General features: G+C 36.1%; 1 protein-coding gene across 7 annotated transcripts in view; it reads left to right on the forward strand.

Annotated features, from left to right (window-relative positions):
- Positions 1–21,339, forward strand: part of EYA4 (EYA transcriptional coactivator and phosphatase 4) — a 254,962-nt gene that overhangs the window by 113,743 nt on the left and 119,880 nt on the right. For all 7 annotated transcript variants that reach the window (XM_036024746.1, XM_036024740.1, XM_036024744.1 and 4 more), the window contains exon 3: positions 19,860–19,909. In XM_036024746.1, the coding sequence (XP_035880639.1) occupies positions 19,860–19,909 (50 nt within the window). The remainder of the gene's footprint in view (positions 1–19,859; positions 19,910–21,339) is intronic.

Here is a 21,339-nt window from a genome sequence, read left to right on the forward strand (position 1 = left end):
GTTCTGGCTGGGTCGCTCAGTTCATTAGAGTATCATCCTGTGTGCCAGCAGGTTGTGGGTTCAATACCCAGTCATAGCACATACCCAGGTTGCATGTTCAATCCCCTGCTGGGGCATGTACAGAAGGCAACTGATCGATATTTCTTTCTCACATCAATGTCTCTCTCATTCTCTCTCTCTTGTTCTCCCCACCCTTACCCCTCCATTTCTTCTTGTATCTCTAAAATGAATAAACATATCCTCAGGTGAAGATTAGTTTTTTTAAGTTTTATATACTTACCCAAAGGATATGTGTAAAATGTTATTTGCTGGGAAACTCTGGAGTGGGGAAGGACATACATTTCCAAACTCCTTACTTCACCATTCTGCCCATCCCATGGAGGGCAGAGTTCAGTGGTTCAGTAAATGTGGTTTGCAGGGTTTGCAGTGGGAGGAATGAAACTACTTGGCCTTGCGGACAAGGCCCATTGGGCCAGTTCAGTATAGCATTGTTGTAGCTTTCACTACTGAGTTTTACATGATTAATTACACTGTAAATGTTTATAAAATCCAGCAGGGATTCTCCTGATCCCAAAGAGCTTCAAATAGAGAAGTGCTAATACTTTTGGGGGCCCCACAGCCCTAGTGACCTCTCTCCAGCTTCAAGTCACTGTGACTTTCCTGACTGGAACGTCTGGTAAAAGGAGGTGGCCTCCACCTGGAGGTAGCACGTGGAGTTCTGGACTCGTCCCATCCTGGCACAGATGCCAGGTACTCTCCTTTCAAGTCAAACTGAACACCTGGCCCATAGTGACTTGAACCTCTTCAGCCTGATATTCTCGCTTGGGAGTGGTGCAGCTCATACTCAATGAGTAACAAGGTGGGAAGGGCCCAACAAGCTTCAGTTGTCAAATGGCGATGATATGGTCAGGAATGCAGCTGGGCTGACACCAGCAGTATCTTCTTTACAGGAGGTTCTGTTAAGTGCCTGGGCCTGGTCCCCTGATGGATTGGCTAAATTGAAACCTAACGGTATCCACTGGGCTGCTGTGGCTGTTCAGCCTCACCATCAGCTGTGCAGAATGATATTGTCTGTGCTCAGTGTGCAGAACCCAAGGCAGTTCTCATAGCGCTGGCCAATACTTCCCTTAATGGATCTTGTTATATATTTACTGTCTCTGGGAATGTTGCCAGTGACCTAGTTGTTTGGTCTGCCACTTGAAAAACTACCAACTGGCAGATTAAAAACATCCCTCTTGGGGGCCGCAAGCTGTGGAAATGGTTAAGCTGTCAGGGTCATTCAGGAAGACACTTATGGTGAGTACCTATTCTCTGATGAGAACCAACTGGAGTCAAGTTGCTGGTTCAGCTGCACCAACCACATCGCCACTGTTGCTGCCTAGATTCATTATTGTACGGGACTCACAGCACACCCCTAGTCACAGACATGAAGTAAAGCACTCTGTATTTCAGATGTAGGGGTGACAAGCATAGAAGATCAATAACCCTTGCTAACAGAAGACCTGTTTGTCTCAGTGAGGGAAGATGTTTTACAGGTGTTTGCCACTGCCATCCCTGAGAGATTGACAGCATTGAACCCCCCCTAGGGACTGGCACTGGTGCCTCACTGCGACTAACACTTTGTTGGGTTATGCTTTTGCCTGTCCATTTCAATCAGCTAACTCCAGCCATACCACTGTGGCCCTTGAAACTGATCTATGAATAGAAGTAGGACATTGGTCCACCTTCTATCGCAGAAGTCAAGAGGCAAGATGTTCAGTGGCCCTTCCCTGCTTCCTGTCATCCACAAGCATTTCATATTATTGAGTTTTGAAACAGTTTCCTTAAAATCAATTCAAATATTTATAATGCTGCCTTCCTGACCACATTGTGGTCCACGTTCACTAGTAAGACAATTTGGTGGTTATAGAGTCCAGCTGGCCCAGTTAGAGATCATCTCTCAGCCGCCTCCTGGGTTATGATCACAGTGACAGGGGTGAGAGGTTATATCAAATTTTATATTTGGAAATTTGAGTTATCATGCTCATCATTTCTAGACATAATGAGTCTTTCTTCCCCCTAATAGCTACCCTAGACCAGCCTGTTGGGTATACCCTCTGGGTGGCAGCTTTGTCAAAAGGGGTTACAACAAAGGATCCAAGCTTATTCTAATTCAGCCACTCGAATTTTCTTGTTGGGTTGAAACAACCTCGATTGAATGATATTGATCACTTGATAGAGTAAACTGCTCTCTGAGTCTCCCCAAAGCAGACCTTATAAGCAAAGTGGGGAACATATGGGCCTGTGTAAAGTTAATAAAAATGGCCTTGGCCCTCTTGCATATGACATTTCTGATGAAAGGTCTCTGTGCAAGTAGGGGATGACTGGGAAGATGCAAACCTGTAGCAACTGAAACCTGACTCACGGTTTTATAGTGATGGGGCAGAGCAACAGGTCTGAATGTGTAGATGGGAAACCTTAGACCTAGGAGGTGCAGTGGTTGGAAAACATTCATGATTTTTTGTCTTCCAGACCCACTCTGCAAGACAAAAAATCTTAGAGCATTCCTTTTGAAGGAAAGTGTCCCCCCATACTGATAGAACCATGTTAAATTTAACTGACTTTGGGCTCTGCTACCCCCAAAAGCTCTGACATGATTTGAACACCGTTTCCCTTAACCTTACCAAGTCCATAAGCCACAGCAGAGAGTGACCCATCTCCTTCACCTCTCAGGCAAGGGCCTGTGAACACTTTTAGATGTCTTCCCCCTCATTCTCAGAGTTATTATTCATTCATTCTGCGGGTCAGATAAATGTGACTCGTTAGTGGTGTGGACAAACAGCAATTGAACTGACTGGTCCCCCAAACAAGTTTTTGGAGCTGCACCAAAAGACTCATAAGGCCCATCAACTGACCTAGAAGCCACATTGGAGACACCATCCACCTGTGCCTTCCCAGCTGATGTCAATTCCACTTGTAGGCCCCCAACAATGGTAAAAACCACCTTCTCTCTGGAGTCTCTATGTGCATCTTGGAACTGTACTTACTGTGTAAAAAACTTTTATGTTACATATGTCATAAGAGACTTCACATGTTTGAGGATTATAGATCATATACTCATCAAATGTGGTGTTTTATCCAAAATAAAGCTACCCTTGGTCACTCAGGGAATTTTCATGGAGGGGTAACTGACTCATAATTTATGTGTGCCCTTTGGGTCATTATCTCTACCTCCAATTAGAAAAGGTGATACCAAATTTGTTCTGATGTTAGCTGAAGTAATCAATGACAGCACTTTGGCCCTGGAATGCATTCAGCCCAGGCTCAACTCGTTAGCCATGGTTGGTATACTTGACAGAATTGTCCTGGAGTTCCTCTTATGGGACTCGTTGGTATCTGCAGACCATGTGGAAAGGTCAACACAGAAACTTAGGGATAAAGCCACCTGGCTGTCTAAAGGCCAACTTTGGTGGTTTATGGGATCTGCTGAGCCGATTTGGTCTAGTACTCTGGGGCACATGTTGAGGTCAGTTCTTTAGGTTAGTCTAATCCCTTTGCTCAGGTAAATTTAGATAGAGAGCTGGAGATAAGGAAGGACCCAATGACTCTGGTTTCTGGCTTTATTTAGAAGAAAAATATTGGACAGCAAAGAGGATTAGTGGAGAAGTAATAGAGCCTAGCACTAAGACATGTTAAAGTTTGATATGATTGTGAGATATTTATATAGAGATCTAAATTAGTAGTATCTGAACATTTGGAATTTATAGGATGGATCTAGGGAGGTGATAATTTGGGAATCTACAGCATATAGATGGTATTTAAGACATAGGAATTGCATGAATTATCCAGGGAGGAAGTACAGAACTTTACTGGTTTGGGACCTACCTCCACCTGACCGGCTTCACTCCTTCTGGTTACAGCTTGTCCCTTGAATGTACTTGGGTTTTTCAGTCTTAACAGAAAAAGAAGGAAGAAGATTAAACAAATGGCAAATACAATTACTTCATTGATTACTGTGTGGTGTTTGTTATACAATGGCATGGACACAATTTGCTAAATGTTTATTTAAAAATAGGCAGTTAGGTTTTGAGTTTTATATTCTAATATAGATACCACATCAGTAACTTGACTAAGGAAGCTGTTACGAATTTGTGGTGGCTGTTTAGTTTGGTTCCACATGGTCTTTTTCAAACCAACCATTTGAGTCCTTATTGTACATACAGAAATTTTAATTTTTTTCTCCATTCTCCATGGTTTGAAGTTGTCAGAATTATATGAGTACGCTTTTGTTTTCTTTTGTTTGCCCTTGTTGTCTGTTTTATCTCTAGATTTCTAATATCTTTGGGATTTTTCACAAAACCGTCTTATAGTCATTTAGTCAATAATAAGAAGTAGCAGGAAATACTATATATAAGAGACTAGAGGTATTTTATGACTTTGGAGGAGGAGGGCACTCGATAGATTACTAGACAATAAACAAGAATGATGCAGGGAAAATAAAGAGGAGGACAGAAGCCATCCACCTCGTGCTGCTCATGGAGAATGAGGAGTAAAGGGGAATGTGAAGGATGCACCCCACGAAACTGCAGTAACCGACTGACTTTCTCAAAAACATGTTGTTATTTCTGCCAAACCTACAGGTTGTCCTAATTGATTAAATTAATCTTTTCTTGCACATCACTTTGGAGAATGTTTGTGCACTTAACAAATACTAGTAGAGCACTGACATGGCGCAAGTCACTGCTGTAGTGTGTCAGCTGTCAGCGGTCCGCAGTAGCTTCACTTTTATCGGAACGTGGGGCTGGCCTCGTGGATTGCACTGAAATCACTGAAAGGTAGACTTGAAGGAGCTAGATAGAACTTTTTAAAGGTTAAAGTGCCATTTTCAGTATTTTCAAACATAAGAGAAACAAGCATTTATACATTATAAGGCTCTACTGGCCTTTAAAAACATCTAGTTCATTTGATTTTGTCAATATTCTTAACTCATTTGTGCCTACAGAGTATGTCGTCATAGTGACAGTTAGCAGCATATATATCAATTAGCAGCATTGATTAGCAGCTATATCCCTGGGGTTAAGCATAGGTAATGAAAACAATTATTGTGAAATGAAATACTTTTGGCTATTGGTGTCTTCAAAAATATGTGGTTCGCATTGAAAAAAATAAATACTATACCATTGACACTTTGAGATGGAAATCCTTATTTCACTGGTAGAAAAATGAATTCGTAGAAAGAATTGTTTATCCATTTGTTCCAGGTCATATAATTAGTTGGTAGTGGTACTTTGGGGCTGAAGGGCATCCCAACCATATCTGTTCATAAAATGTTGTTAAAAAACTATCAATGTAATTTTCCTCCTTAGTTTAATAGTCTAAAGTAAAGTTATATCATTTTACTTTTTTATGATTCTAGGAATACTTTGATGCCCTGATATCAGCTGAAAAAAGGATTATATTTCTCATAAGAAAAATTGTAGTTATTTGTAATCTTTAAGAGATGACACTACCAAATAACATTGTTTTCATGGTTATATTTCCCTATTTACAAAGTTTTTACCACACATTGCTCATTTCCCCTGCCACCACCCCCACTCCCTCCTCACGATTGGGAGAGGAAATTACCACCTAGTCAGCCCTCTTTACTTCATGAAGAATTTATTTTGTGCTCTTCGGGGTATTAGGTTTGGTCCATTGGTCTCTATTATAACAGGAACAGACATAGATGTTGCTTCAGTGAATGTTTCTTGAAGTTTTAAGAATTTAGAAAATATTGAGTGACTTATAATCCCTTAAGAAAGTAGCCATTTCAGAGCATATTCTGTTGGATTTAAGAATTTAAATTTGTACCACAATACTCAAGAAGCTGTAATCACTTGAGATTTGGCTGCAAAGACATTGCTCTCAGTGATTGTAACAATACTAGGAACAAAGAACTGAGCTGTCAAAATTGTGTCTCTAAAATAATTAATCAGCATGCCTTATTAACTCTGATAGAGCCAGGCGGCTGTCATTACTGTCAATACAGTAAGTATTGTAGTGGCAGTAAGACCGGGGCTGAACAAGTGCTGCAGGTGGAATGCTCGAACTGATCCAGTTTTGCAGCGGCGGCAGCAGCAGCAGCAGCCACCGCCTGTACTGTGGGGAGACAGCGCCGTCTTCAGTTCCTAAGGGCGCTGACTTTTCTGCAGTGCTGCCCAAACCCGAAATAGGTAATGGCTTTTCACTCAGTTCCTCTCTTGAAAATGAGAACGACTTCAAGAAACGCTTGTGCTGCAAATGACTCAGAGTGAGGTATTTTTACTCCTTGGCTCTGCAGGTCTTTATTTGAACTCTTTGCCTCACTGCATCATTTAGAGTCTCACTTGTAAAGATCAAGAAAAAAAAAGAGAAAAGAAAAGGAAAAGGAATCATCCCAGAATTATGTAGACAATTTGGAGGCAGTAATTCCCATAATGCCTGTAAATGCTAAATTGAAATGCTGTAGGAGGAACTTATGACATGAGCTTAATCTTTCTTTTGACATCTCTGAGACACATTTTTAAAGTGATGAATTGGAAAAGTTAGAGATTATTGTCTTCTCTAAAGAAAACAGTCCTTTTTTATAAGCCATTAGATAAGAGGGAACCTCACTGCCAGAAAAGAGGCTTGTTTGCATTATCCTTTCTCTTTAATTTAGCTCTTCTTGTTTATTTCTCATTTCATTAGAGCATTACATATCTCTTTTTCCTTAAACATAAAAGGCTTTATTTTAGAAAATACTTTATATAAAATGAGAACACCTCTATGTGAGCGTTTCTAACTGTGTGTGTTCATCCCTTCCTCTACCTCAAATAAAAATACATAAAAATCTAATTAAATAAGAATGTCTGTAATTTTCTCCCCACTTTGTCAGCATATGTGTGTGTGTTTAGGAGAAGATAACTTTTGTACAAAATAGAGAGATATAGTAATGAAAGTGCACTCTTACAGGCCTCCCTCATCCCCCTGCAAAAAAAAAAAAAAAATTGAACAAACAACAGAAAATGTTGGTCGGGGACTTTGAGTACCAAAGCTTATTTAATCCCTATTTAAATCAGTATCATACCTTAACTTGCCATGAGGTATTTTCTCTGCAGAAATGTTTTGTTTTAAAAGAAGTTACAGTAAAATTTGCTTTTAGAAAATGTCATGCAGGGATTTAACTCTTTGAATAGCTGCACCAGTGTTTTGTGAATGTGTTACCATGACAGCAGGTTGAGAGCCTGGGAATCAGGATAAATGCTGTACCTTGGATTCCATGGAAAGACAGGAGCTGTTGATGGGGGTGACCTCTGACGGCAAGTCATCGTACTATAAGAGAAGGTCGTGGAAAACCATTGGTCTGAGCCAAGAGTGTTTACTCTCCAGGTCTCCTCCTCGTTAACCTAAATAACTGCACTGCTTCTGGAGCCCGGAGGTTCATGCCAGAGCAAGGTGTTTTTAAGGCTATCTGGATGTTGGTTAGAGACAATAAACCTCTCAGAGTGTTCCGTAATCCTCTAACCGGGTTTCATTCTACTCACACTGGAGAGTGGAATTTATTGGCTGTTGAACTTCACACACATGCACACACACACCTTGCTTCCAAATAAAACTGGAATTAGTTTCAGGTTTTTGGACTTTGAATGAGGTAAGTTGTATTTAGCTTTTGATTGAAGCATTATAATTATTATTATGTTACGTGGTAAGTCATACCTCTAAGTATAGGCAGTTCTAGCTCAGAGAAAAGTATTAGTTAAAATAAGTTGTATGGGTTTTTCTCAGTTTTGGCACAAGGATGATAGAAGAAATATGTACATAAAAATTGAGCAAGTAGGTTAGCATAGAGAAAACCCCCAATTCTGCCTATGTTGAAACTTGTAAATACATTTGTCTTTACTTTGTAAAATTTAACTACTAGAACTACATTTTGTTAATGCTCAAAGCAATGCAGGTGATTCAATATTTGATAATTAATAGATTACATTTATTAGAAAATGTTAATAGTTGACTTTGAGGAGTTTTCCGTTATAGGTACATGCTGCAGGATTTTAAAGATTAATAGCAGCTATTTAAATGAAAGGCATTTTAGAGAATTTTCATTTTGAAATTTTGTGCTGGATTTGGATTTTTCACTTGATTTCAAATATAGTTATCTCAATGATGAGTGTTTTATATTTTTAAGAGGGCAAATATTTCTACTTATGTAACTTTATTATTTTTTCTAAAACTTAATATAAGATCAAGTTTAGTTTTAATTTAAAACATTGTTTCTGGTTAGTTTTACCTTCATTTCGATGTGTAGTTGAGCATGTGCTTTGATTTAAAAACTTTATACAGAAGCCTTTGGTAGCTCTGGTTTAAATTGTTTAAACACAGCTTTGTATCTTTGAATCTGCTGAAGAAAGAGTGTGAATTGCAGTTTTGCTGCATCCAGGGGCTAAGAGGTGGGTGAATTGTCACAAAAATTACAGTATCTTAAAGATTTCTTTCATCCAAGACAACCGAGAAGGGCTTTGCCCTCTTGGTACTATTACATTATTCTTGTGAGAAAAACACAGTTCAGGAGGAGAAAATATCCTCTAATGCTAAGTCTCTGTGAGAACTGATTTACTGCCAGAGTTAGATTGTTTAGTGAACCTGTTTGAAGAAAGGGAGGATGAATTATCACAGCCAATAAGTTTTCCAGTTGGGTTTCCAGGGTCTACTGAGCATCAGTCAGCACTATCCAGTTTCCTGCTCCTTTTCTTAGTTGCAGTTACTGTTTTCTGAATCCTGCGTAATTGAATCATGATCTTCCACTACCTTATTTTGCTTTTTAAGCGTTCATTGTTTGTCAGAAGTTTTCCAAGCTACAAAAATGTTATTTATCAAAAATGGGGAAAAAAAACCCTTACCAAATATCAATAACCATATAATGTTTTGTTTTATAACTTCTTAAAGAGAGAAAGGGAAGGAGGGAGGGAGGGTGGGAGAGAGGGAGAGAAAGAAAGGCCAATTTCTTAATCTTTACTGTTAGTTTTCTCTTTATTCCTCCTAGTTCTTTATAAATTACTGCTCTTAGATTTTCTAAATTGTTTGATCTGACTCTTGGAGCGCATAGCGGCCGGCAGAAGGAAGGTGGCTGTGTGTGTCCGTGGGCAGCGTCTCGCATTTTGCTTTGGGGAAATGGTGCAAGCCAGTTCTGAAGGTAATGCAGCTGCTAGAGAAATGCAAAAGCCAGATGACTTCATAAGGGTGTCTATTGAGGAAGCCAGGATAAATTGTCCTTAGAACCCGCTCTCAGAAAGCCATTTTAATTGAGGTCAAAGAGGAAAAAATCGTAAGTATATCTCAATTATTTATTAGGTTTATCTAGAATGAGACCTTCACTGCAGATAGACCTAATCTATAATTTCTGTGCTGTTTAACCCTTGAGTTTGACCACTGTGTGGATCCATCTTACACTGAGACCGCAGAGAGAACTTACTTCATTCTCGATGGCAGACAGATATTTGCAATCACAAAAATTGTGAAATTATCTCAGTGTCTCTTCATCTAATGAATCGGTTTTTGAATTCAAAAAGGTTTATAATAAATTGCATAGATTTTACTTTAATTGGTACAATTAATGGTACTATTTTGTCTCACCACACATTTATTTGTACGTGTTAATATGCTTCCTACGGAGCTGTTCTGTCATAGGCCCTTAGCTTGTGGTTGATTCAGATGTTGCTTTGGTTTGATAGAAAACCTACTTAAATAGTAGAAACCCCCAAATTTGTGTTTTTTAGTGTGCAATTATACCACAATCTAGTTTTATTAACTCTGCTAAGAAGAATTTCATTTTAGGATTAAAACCTGAGGAAAGGTGACTTACAAGCTTTTTATAACAATAGCTAGGCAAAATAGAATTAGATACAAACTACTTTAGATTTTTAAACTCAAAAATGGCTAAAATATTGTAAAAATATCAGCTTGAAAAGCAGCATGCTATGGATCCATTTTTATCTTCTTGCATACACTTTAATTTTAAAAATAAAAAACTTGATGCCAACACCCCAGAATTTTCTTCTTATAAAAGTTGCTATTTGAATGGAAAATTTAGAATCTAATATTCATAAAATTCAAAGACATAGATGTTTTTATATAGTTATTTTAACCACATGCTGTGCCAGAAATACTTGCATTATATGAAAGTTAATCTTCTGTTTATAGATACATACTGATATGTACTGTTCAATTTAAAATTGCCTTTAATATTTTATTGTTTACATTTTATCCACTAATTTGCTTTTAAAATTAGAGAACTTTTTAAATTTCCTTAAGAGTAATTGTGATACCATTGATCACATGGAAAGTTTTTATATATTTGTTGAAAATATATTTTAAAGTTTATATATATGTATTCAAACCTAAGAGAGATTTTAACAGAAACTTTGACTAAAATGATTGCATATAAATTCAACAATTATATATTAATAAACCAGACTATCTGTATATTAATTATCATTGAAGTTGAAAAGGTCAGTTACCAATTATACCTAATAGACAGTGGTATTAGGTGCACTAGTATGTTACACAATGATTGATATTCATGCTTTAAAACAAATGCTAGCCAATCTCTGCCTGTGGCCAAATTCTTTTGAAGTTTCATGACTAAGATGAGCCGAATCTGTTGCATGGTAGAGGGCTGTGCTTTCGGAGGGCCTGTGTGCTTGGCAGGTCATGATAAATGGGGAAGCTTTTCTTAACCTTGTGGTCAATGCATTCCAATATCCAAAAAAAAAAGGGAAAAAAATAACCAGAAAGATATAGAAGACATTGCCTAAAATTTCACTAGCAAGATTTTGCTATTTAGGGAATAGGGTCAATTCTCAAAATTATTTTTAAAGCATTATTTGTATGAATTCAGAAATCTTCACTTGAATAGAGGGAAATCAAAAGCTAAATATTTTGATATTTAATACTAGTGAAATTACTCTGCCCTAATTCAATGAGGAAATGTACAGTGGAGTTAGTAATTTGAATTTAATTGCAGTAGATTTACCAAATTAACATAATGCTTAATAAGTTTTAGATCTCAGTTCAGAATTGAATGTTCCACTTTGCTCTTTTGTTGTTTCAGTACTACTGTGTATCAATGCTACTGGTGACACCCAGGTCTGTAAGGAAACATGTAAGCAAAAGGTATAAAGTAGAGGAAGCTGCATGTAAGAGTAAATCTCTCTTAGCTGTTCATAGTACACATTTGTGAGAAAAAATATTCTTTGAACACTTATCTGTCACACGTACGCAGAGTGTTGCGGCTGAACAATCTAGTCCTGTTCCAAACCTGGGGGGGAGTGGAGGACTTTCATACGAGCTGTAATGTGATATGTTAAGGCATCTTATGGTTCCTTTTGTGGCATTTTAAGTACTGTGTTACCTTTGATATAGTCCCTTTTGGGTAATAATGAAAAACGTACCATTAGAAGGAGTTTGAACATTTCCTGAATATTTCATATAATATATTTGGAGTTTATGGCAGGTGACAAAGGACTATGGCATAATTAAGGAGAAAACATGCTTCAGAATTTTACAAGTTTATGTGGTTTGACATTTGATTTAATAGGTATACTATGCAAAAATAATTATGCTTTGTTTGTGAGTCACTGTTATACGTTGCTTCTAAAATATATCTAACCTTGCTATGAACTCTCAAATAATGTGAACACTGTTGTGACAGTTGTGGTTGATAAAGAGTTACAGCCTAGAGGATCTTTTACATTTAAAAATGGAACTTCTCCCCAGTGTGCGATTTTGTATAACACCCCTCCCCTAAACCTGGGTCCTGGAAATTAAGGTCTTGCCCAAGGCAGTCCAGTACTAGAGGGGTATAATAATTTGTACTTTAGGTTTTTGGTGGCGAATTTTTATGGATTAAACTTCTGCCCTACTACTCACAGTGTATGTGTTTATTTTATTACTCTTGCAGTTAAAGACAGAGTATTCAGTTGTACCTTTGTACTTTATGTATAACAGTTAAAGATGGTTATGGCAATTGTTTTTTGAACTAAAGTCAATGCAGGCTTCCAGTGATGCAGTAGTATTAACTCATTGTTAGAACAAATAAGTGGTAGCTTGGGCTTTTCGAAACTGATACTGTGTGTGGGAGGAGAGAGAAGCCTGGGTAAGCAATGATAAAGAGGCTGAAAAGCGATATACTAAGAAAAAGGAGGAGTAAAGAAACTTTCCTAACTCTGCGAGAAGGATTTCAGAAATGTATGAAATTTTAGAGCTGCAAAAGTTTTGTTTCTAAGAAGGAATGACACTTTACAAAAGTAGTTTTAGGTTATTTAGTCATTAGGTTTTTACAAAGCCTATCTCCAGACTTTAGTTTTTTGACCACCATTGGCAAAATAACATTATATTTTTCTGAAAAAAAAACTCTCAAATTTGTATGGGTGTATTAAACAGATATATTTTTAAAACTCTATCTGACAACCTTTATGTTCCAGAATTTTTTATAAGGTTTTGAGTTTTTAGAAGTCAAGAATTGAACTGAAATGTACAAAAACGCAAAACAGGTCTCGCTGAGAAGTGTGGAGACGTGTTAGTGGAGGCCAGTTTAGATCATGTCTCTCCATGTTCGTTTCTGTGTGGGTCGGGCAACACAGCCATCCTATGCTGCTCTCAACATAAACTATATTTACTTGGCTGCACAAAAAATCATAGGTCATCTCATTAAAGTTATCTCACTTTATGCTAAGTTCTATTAATGTAAATTTAGAAAAAGAACATATGTTTCTGTCACTGTTCTAAGTAAATAAGCATTAGAATAAGTTTTGACAAAAGCCTCTATTGAAAAAATTGTATATTCTGTCAAATAGCCCAGCTAGAATTATTTGACTCAGTATTTAAATTAATTTGTATATCTACTTTTATATTTTCTTGATTCCGTTACTACAGACATTCTGAAGTAAAATTGAAAAGAGATATTTATTTAATTCTACTGACTCACTAGCAGATGATCTAGGGAGCCCATGAAACTCTGAGTATCAGTTGGTTCAAATGATTTTTAAAAAGTAAATGTATTAAAAAGGTCATTCTATTGAAATGTATTAAATCAGAGCATAATTTACATTACTAGATTAAAGATGGTATAATTGTAAGAAAATGCTTTATATTTTCATTAAGTAACATCAAATTTCAATATGACTAACTTCTAAGTATTAGAAAATATCAATAATGCCACATAGCAATTGATGCTAAAAGAAGTCTCTTATTTTCACTAAAACAGAACCTGAAGGTAACTCATTCTGCTTTACCAGACAATTGTTAACAACAATATGTCCAACTTAGTCATGAAGTACATTTTATAAAATGTACATTAACATATCAACTAGGCTTTGATATGCTAGAGTATTTGTATACAAAGCTGACAATCTAATTTACACTATGATTTCTACATGGTGCAGTGAAAAACTAAAGATTTTCTTAAATATCACCTGTAAAAATATGTATCATAAGTCACTCATTGCATTAGCACACTTTCATTCTTCAAATTTTTATTTTGGAAGTATAGTGTCAGAATTGACCTTTTATTATCACTGTATCATGTGTTCTAAGATGATCATTAAAATTCATTTCAAAACAAAATGAAGTTACTAAGAAGTCTTCTAAAAATGTCTTCTTCCATTATTCAATCCTTTACTTTTTTATTGTTGTTAATGTTTCAGGATTTATAAACAGCAAGACTAAGTAGAAAATAATTGGGATAATTGGTTCCAGCTTTTTAAGATGGAGGATAAGATAAAAGAAACTTGTTCTTTTTTGCAGATTTTTATGAGTTAATTATGTTTTTACTTCTTACAAAAGTTAATTCATATGAAACATCATAAGCTTTTCACAGCATCTCATAGTTAGAAAATAGGAAAAATTTTAAGGTAATTTTTACACTTAAATATAATAGTTGTAATGCAAAATATTCTAGAGACTATATTTTCTACAGTTATTTTCCAGACATTGAAAGTTTTCATGATTCCCTACGCCAAATCCCACATACTTTATATAAAATTACATTTTCTTTCCATTACAGTTTACAGTCAATATTATTTTGTATTAGTTTCAGGTGAAAAAGTACAATTTCTGTTATTCATGTACATACAGCCTAAAAAACTTGAAGAATGGGTGGTATTGTCAAATAAGAATTTTCTGTTTCTAATGTAATAACATCGACCAATCTTCTCTACTCTTTTCTACTTTGTACTCTCTTGATTCTTACCACTGCTGACATCGTATTCATTGTTTACCTGTTTACTTATTTACTGTATGTCTCCTTCACTGGAGCGCATGATTCATACAGTCAGGTTATCATTGGTCTGAGTTAGTGCTGTTCCACAGAAATGTGGCGGAAGCCAGATGTGTTTTGAACTTTCTAGTAGCTGCGTTAGAAAAGTAAAAAGGCCCTGGCTGGCATAGCTCAGTGGATTGAGCGTGGGCTGAGAACCAAAGCATCGCAGGTTCAATTCCCAGTCAGGGCACATGCCTAGGTTGCAGGCCATGGCCCCCAGCAACCACACATTGATGTTTCTCTCTCTCTCTCTTTCTCCCTCCCTTCCCTCTCTAAAAATAAATAAATAAAATCTTTTTTAAAAAGTAAAAAGAAACAGAGAATTTATTTTATTTAACCCAAGAGATCTAAAATATTATTTATTTCTTAATATAAAAATATTGAGATTTGTTTGTATTCTTTTTCATACAAATTCTTTAAACTCCCACATGCCTTTGGCACTTACAGTACATCTCAGTTCAGACTAGCCACATTTTAAAGACCAACAGCCATGTGTGGCTGGTGGTAATTCTGTTGGACCACTCAGGTCTAGTTCATGTCCATTTCTAGAATGGTCTCTACTATACCCAAGGTATTCAGTAAAGCCTTGTTGAATGAGTGGGTCTTGCTATTTCAGATATGAACCAACAAAATAACGGAAGTTGTTTTTCACATTAGGTATTTTTTGCAGTTGTTTGGGTGGTGGATGCTAGAGGTATTTGGATATTTTCTTTAGAACATTTCACTCTATTTACATAGAATTTAAATATTATTAATGCTTAGTAAAAACTGGTTTCTTATGTAACCCAGTTTAAAAGATTTACTTAATAGTTGATATAAGAAGTAACTGGTTCTTCTTTAAAAAGCATTCCATTGAATGTTTCAACTCAGTTTGTTTTTTTTAAGATCTAATAAAAGCAATTGGCGAATCTATCATAGGCAAGAAAGAAAGGCTTGAGGTATAGCATTCAGTTCTGATTTCATCCCTGTTAGTGCTGTAGCTGTGGGACATTGAATCAGAATCTTAACCTTAGTTTTCTTTGAGCCTTAGTTTTCTCATTTGTAGATGGAGGGTTTCATCCATCATACCTGTCTTCCTAGATCAAATGAGATTGCACATATACATAGTCCAGCACAGTGGATGGAAAAGAGTAATTGCTTAACAAAGAGCAATAATTATTATTGTAATGCAATGAAAATTGAACTTTTAAATATTAAGATTTTTTAATCTTCATTTTAAACATTTTAGTTTATATGTTTATGAATTTTAGTTTCCTAACATATACTGATTAAACTGTCTTTGTAAATCTTGATTTGAAGTTTACTACAGAATTGCTTTTTGATTAATTTTTTTGGTTTTCAATATTGATGTCTGTGAATTAAAGAAAACCAAGTATCTACCTGAGCATTGTGCCTTGCATATAACAAACACTAAAAAACTTTAGGTATTATTCACTTACTTGTTTTTTTTATTTTTATTTTTTTGTACGTGATTAACTTTTTAAATTTTTTTTAAATTTTATTTTATTTTAATTGTTGTTCAAGTACAGTTTTCTGCCTTTTACTCCCATCCCAGCCCACCCCAACCCCCCCCACCTCTTTCTGATTTCCACCCCCCTTGTCTTTGTCCATGTTTCCTTTATACGCGTTCCTGGAAACCCTTCCCCTTTTCCCCTGAAATTCCCCTGAAATTCCCTCCCCTCTCCCTTCTGGTCACTGTGAGCCTGTTCTCTATTTCAGGGTCTTTGGTTATATTTTTTAAATCACTATTTTGATTCATTTATATGTTTACTATATACTAATAATAATCTTAAAATAGCTAAATTTTTAATTCTTTTTTCCTGCTTTGATGTTGTGTGTACTTTAATAACATTATGTAGGGTTAAAATTCACAATAATGCAGCCACTTCAATGCATTTAACACAATTCACCTTTCCCCTCCTGGCGGTTTTTGCCCACCTCCTGTGTGTCTCATGAAAACTAGGGTTTGGATTTAAATTGTGGGCATGAAATTCCACTTCATTTCTTGGCCTGCTTGCTTCAACTTTGTTCAGAACAAGTTCAAAACTAAATTGGTGGTCATTGAAGACAGAAGGTTCTATATATTTTATAATAATGTTCTTTCTTCAATAGCATCTATGTTTCAGCAGTCACCGTTTAATGAAGTGTTGCTGATCTCTCAAATGGGAGGGTGTGTTCAAATTTAGGTAAAACTTTCCATTTGGCTTCTAATTTCGTGTTCAAGACACTATAAACATATAACTTTCTTAATGATTCATTTAACTTTTCTCCATCAATTTAGAAATAAGGTAGGGTTTTGAAGTATTTTAAAGTCATAAGTTTCCTTTTTTTGGTTTTTGGTATTACTAAAACTTTTTTCGAGGATAGATTAAAACATCAGATCATATTCTACTTTATACTTTGCCTCAGTCAATAACAATATTCTGTCAATTCTTTCTCAGAAATATCTGTCAACAACATCCTCTCAACTCTTTTCTTGTGGCCCCTGTCTTATTTCAGGTCTTTAGCATCTCTCATGCTGGATTGAATTATTCACTTAGCAAACTGGTATTTGGGGTGGCGGTAACCATTTAGGTGGCAGTAACAAAATACCACAGACTAGCTAGTTTGTAAATAACAGAAATGTATTTCTCATAGTTCTGGAGTTTGGAAAGTCCAAGATCAAGACACCAGCACCATTGTGTCTGGTGAGAGCCCACTTTATTGTTCACAGCCAGCTCCTTGCTGTGTCTTCAGTGGTAGAAGGGCTAAGGAGTACTGTAGGGCCTCTTTTATAAGAGCATTAATTCCATTCATAAAGGCCCCACCTTCATGATCTAAGAACCTCCCAAAGGCCCAGCTTCCTTATCCTTGAAGGTTAGAATGTCAACATATGAATTCTAGGAGGACACAAACATTTAGACCATAGCAAGGAGCATCTACTTAAGTTTAGAGATGTAGTGATGGCCAAAATCAATGCCATCTCTGCAGTCATAGAACTTTTACTTTCCTTTTGCATTAGGCTTTTATCTGTCTTGCAGCCCTCACCTTGTACTCCTTCCACACTAGCTTTTCTGTACCATCTCTATGCAGTCTATTTCTTAAAACTCTTAAGCAGTTTTCACTGGCCCACGAGCATACTGTGGTACCTCAGTACTGATTGTTAATTTGTTCCTGAACTCATGGTGAGTGCCAAACCCAACAAGTGCCAAATGGTGAAGCATTTCCTCTTGCAAGGCAGTTTCATGACTCTTGCAAGTTTTAGTAAGTGCAACGGATCCTGGGTAATCACGGCATGCTAAAACATTTCTTCTCATCAAAATGCAGCAAGTACAAGGTTTGACTAGTTCTGGAGCTGATGAGTACTGGGGTATGACTGTATTCCAAATTCTTTACCATTTATAAGGTCTTTATAATACCGTTCCTCTGGCAAACCCCATGATGTTGAAACACCTGCTTTTCTTTGAGGCCTATATCTTTTGAGACTTGGTTCAGAAGTCACTTCCTTTGTTGCCATCCCCATCTTCCTTTGACTGGAGTAGATTGTCCTCTGAACACTCACGACACTGTATGACCTCTCCTACAGTAGCCATGGTTTCCTAAATACCATTCTGCCCTCATTTGACCTTGAACAAATGAATGAACCTCTTAAAAAGAATCACTTTGAGTAACGCATAGTTCTTACAATATCTAAGAGAATATCTGTACTTCAGTATTTTATCACATATTTATTAGCTGTGGATCTAGGACTTTGTGAGTACGAGATGGTAAGTAATCAATAGATGTGTCCTCTGCCATTACAATTATTGCTTTGAGAAAAAATTAAAATAATCAGAACTTTCTGATAATTATTTTGGGAATGATGTTTTATGTAGCCGTAGGTATTGAAGAAAAAAATTCCTTGTCTTTTGAACCACAGGAAGCTTGTCTGGCTCTGACCCTTGCTTGGGAGCATATGTCTAGTTTGTCTGTGTCGTCTGCAGTGTCGTCAGTCAGTCCCAGAGTCAAGTCATCGTAGACTTAGGGAAAGTGACATTCGCTTTGGGATCATTTCTGCGTATTCATTGGGCAGTTCATGCACTTTATGGTGATGAATCATACGAATGAACCACTGGGAAAGAAGGGTTTTATTTTGGTTTCCTTCCTTTTTTAGTTTTTCTATTTCATGGAAAAATGTTAATAGACATAAGACTTTTGTGGGTTTTGTAGTAAATTCTATGTTGACATTTTAAGAAAAGTATTTCCTTTTTTCTTTTTTTTTAAACTAATTACTCTTGGAAACATTTCTTCACCCTTCCATCTCATGGTTCTGGATTCCATGTTAAGAGCATAGAAAATGTTACAAATAGGGTAATCTCTTTGCTAATCAGTGTTATTTTTATATTGTATAAATGTATACGCAGGATGTAAAAGAGAGTACGCTTAATCAAGCAAATAATTTGTTTCCCAGATTATAAAAATGTCTTGGCTTGGAATTAATAGCAAAAGACAGATTTTTGAAAGTGTAGGGGTTTTCTGTGTTTATTTAAGTGTTCATCTGAGTCCGAGGGGGAAAGCATTACCTGTGTGTTAGAAAGACAATGTGGTATCTTTAAAATTCAAAGCATACTTTGCAGTGATGCCACTTGTACTGCAGTTCATACCATGTGGTGTATTCAGTAGACTTACCTGTCACTTCCAAACTACACATTAGAATTTAAAATGCCTTGTGTTCTTTAGGTTGTGTGGATAAACCATGGTTATATAGACACCCAGAGTGCATGACCATGGGCTTGGAAATGTATATTGTTAATGCTTCATATTAACTAAAAGATTTTTGAAATTGAGTCTACTTTACATATAATATACCATTAAGACCATAATAAACATAAGTATCTGTGCTTGCAGTTAAATTGTGAAAAATGGCTTTGTGTTTTACCTTATTATAGAGAATGTGCTGCACACTATTGTGCAGAAACGAATAGCATGTCCTTGAAGTAAAAGTTATTTTCATTCTTTACCTTTTGTGGGTTAAAAACCACAAAGTTGAAATATAGTCTGCAAAATATACTGCAAATATATGTGAGAAGCCCATGAGCAATGTTGAAACTTAATTAATATGCTGAGAAATATATAAAACATACAGCCACTGGATTGAGAAAATGAAAATTAATATATGAATGTTTTAGCTAACACCATGCGTTGCCCCCAGAACCTGGTGTTTATTATTGTGTGCTTTAGCAGGAGACAGAAGTAGTATCGATTGAGAAAACATTTCTTAGTGAATTGAGAACAGTATGGCTTTCTAGTTTCTAAGTGGGAAACCTGGTTCTTTGGTTTCTTTGTTCCTAGTTAAGCTAGTCCCGAGCTATTTTAGCTGAACATTTTATATACTAATGGAGTCTAGGGAAGTGCCTTTGGCAGCTGGTCATGGGAAAATAATGAAATACCCTATTTAGTACTGCATGCTGCCGCTGTAAAATGTGGAGAGTATTTTATAGAGATCTTGGTGAACAGAGCTGTATCCACTTTAAGTTTAATAAGTGTGTGAACCTGAGTGAGGAAGTTGTATTTTCATATGAGAATAACTAGTACTCTTTTCTTACAGGTAAAGAAAACGTGCACAGAATCAGATGTTTCAGAACCTCAGAACTCCAGGTACAGTGAAATAGAGGCCAAGACTTTCTAAGAAAAATTGCAATTTTAGAGAATTAGTAAGATGTAGTATTCTAGATACAACTATGATTTGAAATACCGGTTTCTTTAAGAGCTTAATCTTTGTGGAAATTGTGTATTATACTGATTAGGGTGCCATTAATCATTATATTAATAAAAAGGGTAATGATCAAAATCAGCTTTAAAGACTAATAGCAGGAACATTGCCAGAGGTACTTGAGGACATCTTCCGTTCACACTCATTATTTCACCTTTGCCTTCGCTGGTCTCACTAATCTCTTATCAAGCATTTGCATCTAAAATTTTACCGCAAACTCAGTAACTTCCAAATCTATGTTTACCAAAATAACTATAATATTTCCTTTCTTTTTAATCAAACATTGCTAGATGTTGTGAATGCTGTCAAATTGGAGAACTCAAAATTAACTTGACATTTTCTTTTTGGTTATTTGGAGCCCATAGAAATGATGAACTAAGTGGTCAGGCCACTATAGACAGGGTTTTTTAGTTGCTTGGTGTCAGAGCAGATGCCCAAAAGGTTTTTCAGGCCTACATATTTTCATTTCAAGATCCAGTGCCTCAAATTTAAATAGAAAAGTAAAAGTATTATAAATACCATCGCCATAACAAACATATATCCTTGCTATGATATTAATGATATACCTTAACTTACTGCACTAAGTTAAGGTGAGATGGTTCTTAGTTTATTTTATCTCACTTGCTTCAGCATATGGTGTACATAGCGATTTCCTTTGTGTAACAAAACAGTATGGCTCTAGGTAAAGTGTTAACAACTGCCATATATTCTTTTTGCACAGCGAGTACATGTTCGTACAGTCTATTTCCAGTCTGAGTAGCCTTTGCTTTGTTGTATGCAGTAAGATAGTTCTGTGATTAATTCCTATGCACCTTGTATTAAAATGATTGTATATGGCCTTTTTGAAGGTTCATCAAGAGTATATAATCTGCTATAAAATTTTTGACATTTGATATTTTTTCTTTATAGCTAGGTATCAAAGTAGAACCAAGTAGTTTCAGCTTATTGGAGCAGGAGGAAATGAGTGAACTATTATATATATATATTTTTTTTTTCTTACAAAGCAGAGTAATTCCAGGAGGCATGGAGAGGAGCAAAGGCCCAACTTCTATTTCTTGTGGGCATTTTCTTTCTAATTATTTTACTGACCTCTCAAGTGACCTACCTGTGACTTATTATTTAAATAATTAGATAATTTTTGCAAGATGCTGGTCTTACGAGTTACTAAGAAAAATGGAACAATATCATCATTCTTATTTTTACTGTTTCATATCAAAATACTTTACCCTTTAAGCCACTGGAGATTTTTGGCCCGATAATATTACACCTAAATAAATTAACCAAGCAGAAAGCCACCAAGCTGATTGTGTTCACA

This window comes from Phyllostomus discolor, chromosome 4 (genome assembly GCF_004126475.2).
Source record: "Phyllostomus discolor isolate MPI-MPIP mPhyDis1 chromosome 4, mPhyDis1.pri.v3, whole genome shotgun sequence".
In the NCBI taxonomy this organism is placed as follows: Eukaryota; Metazoa; Chordata; class Mammalia; order Chiroptera; family Phyllostomidae; genus Phyllostomus; species Phyllostomus discolor.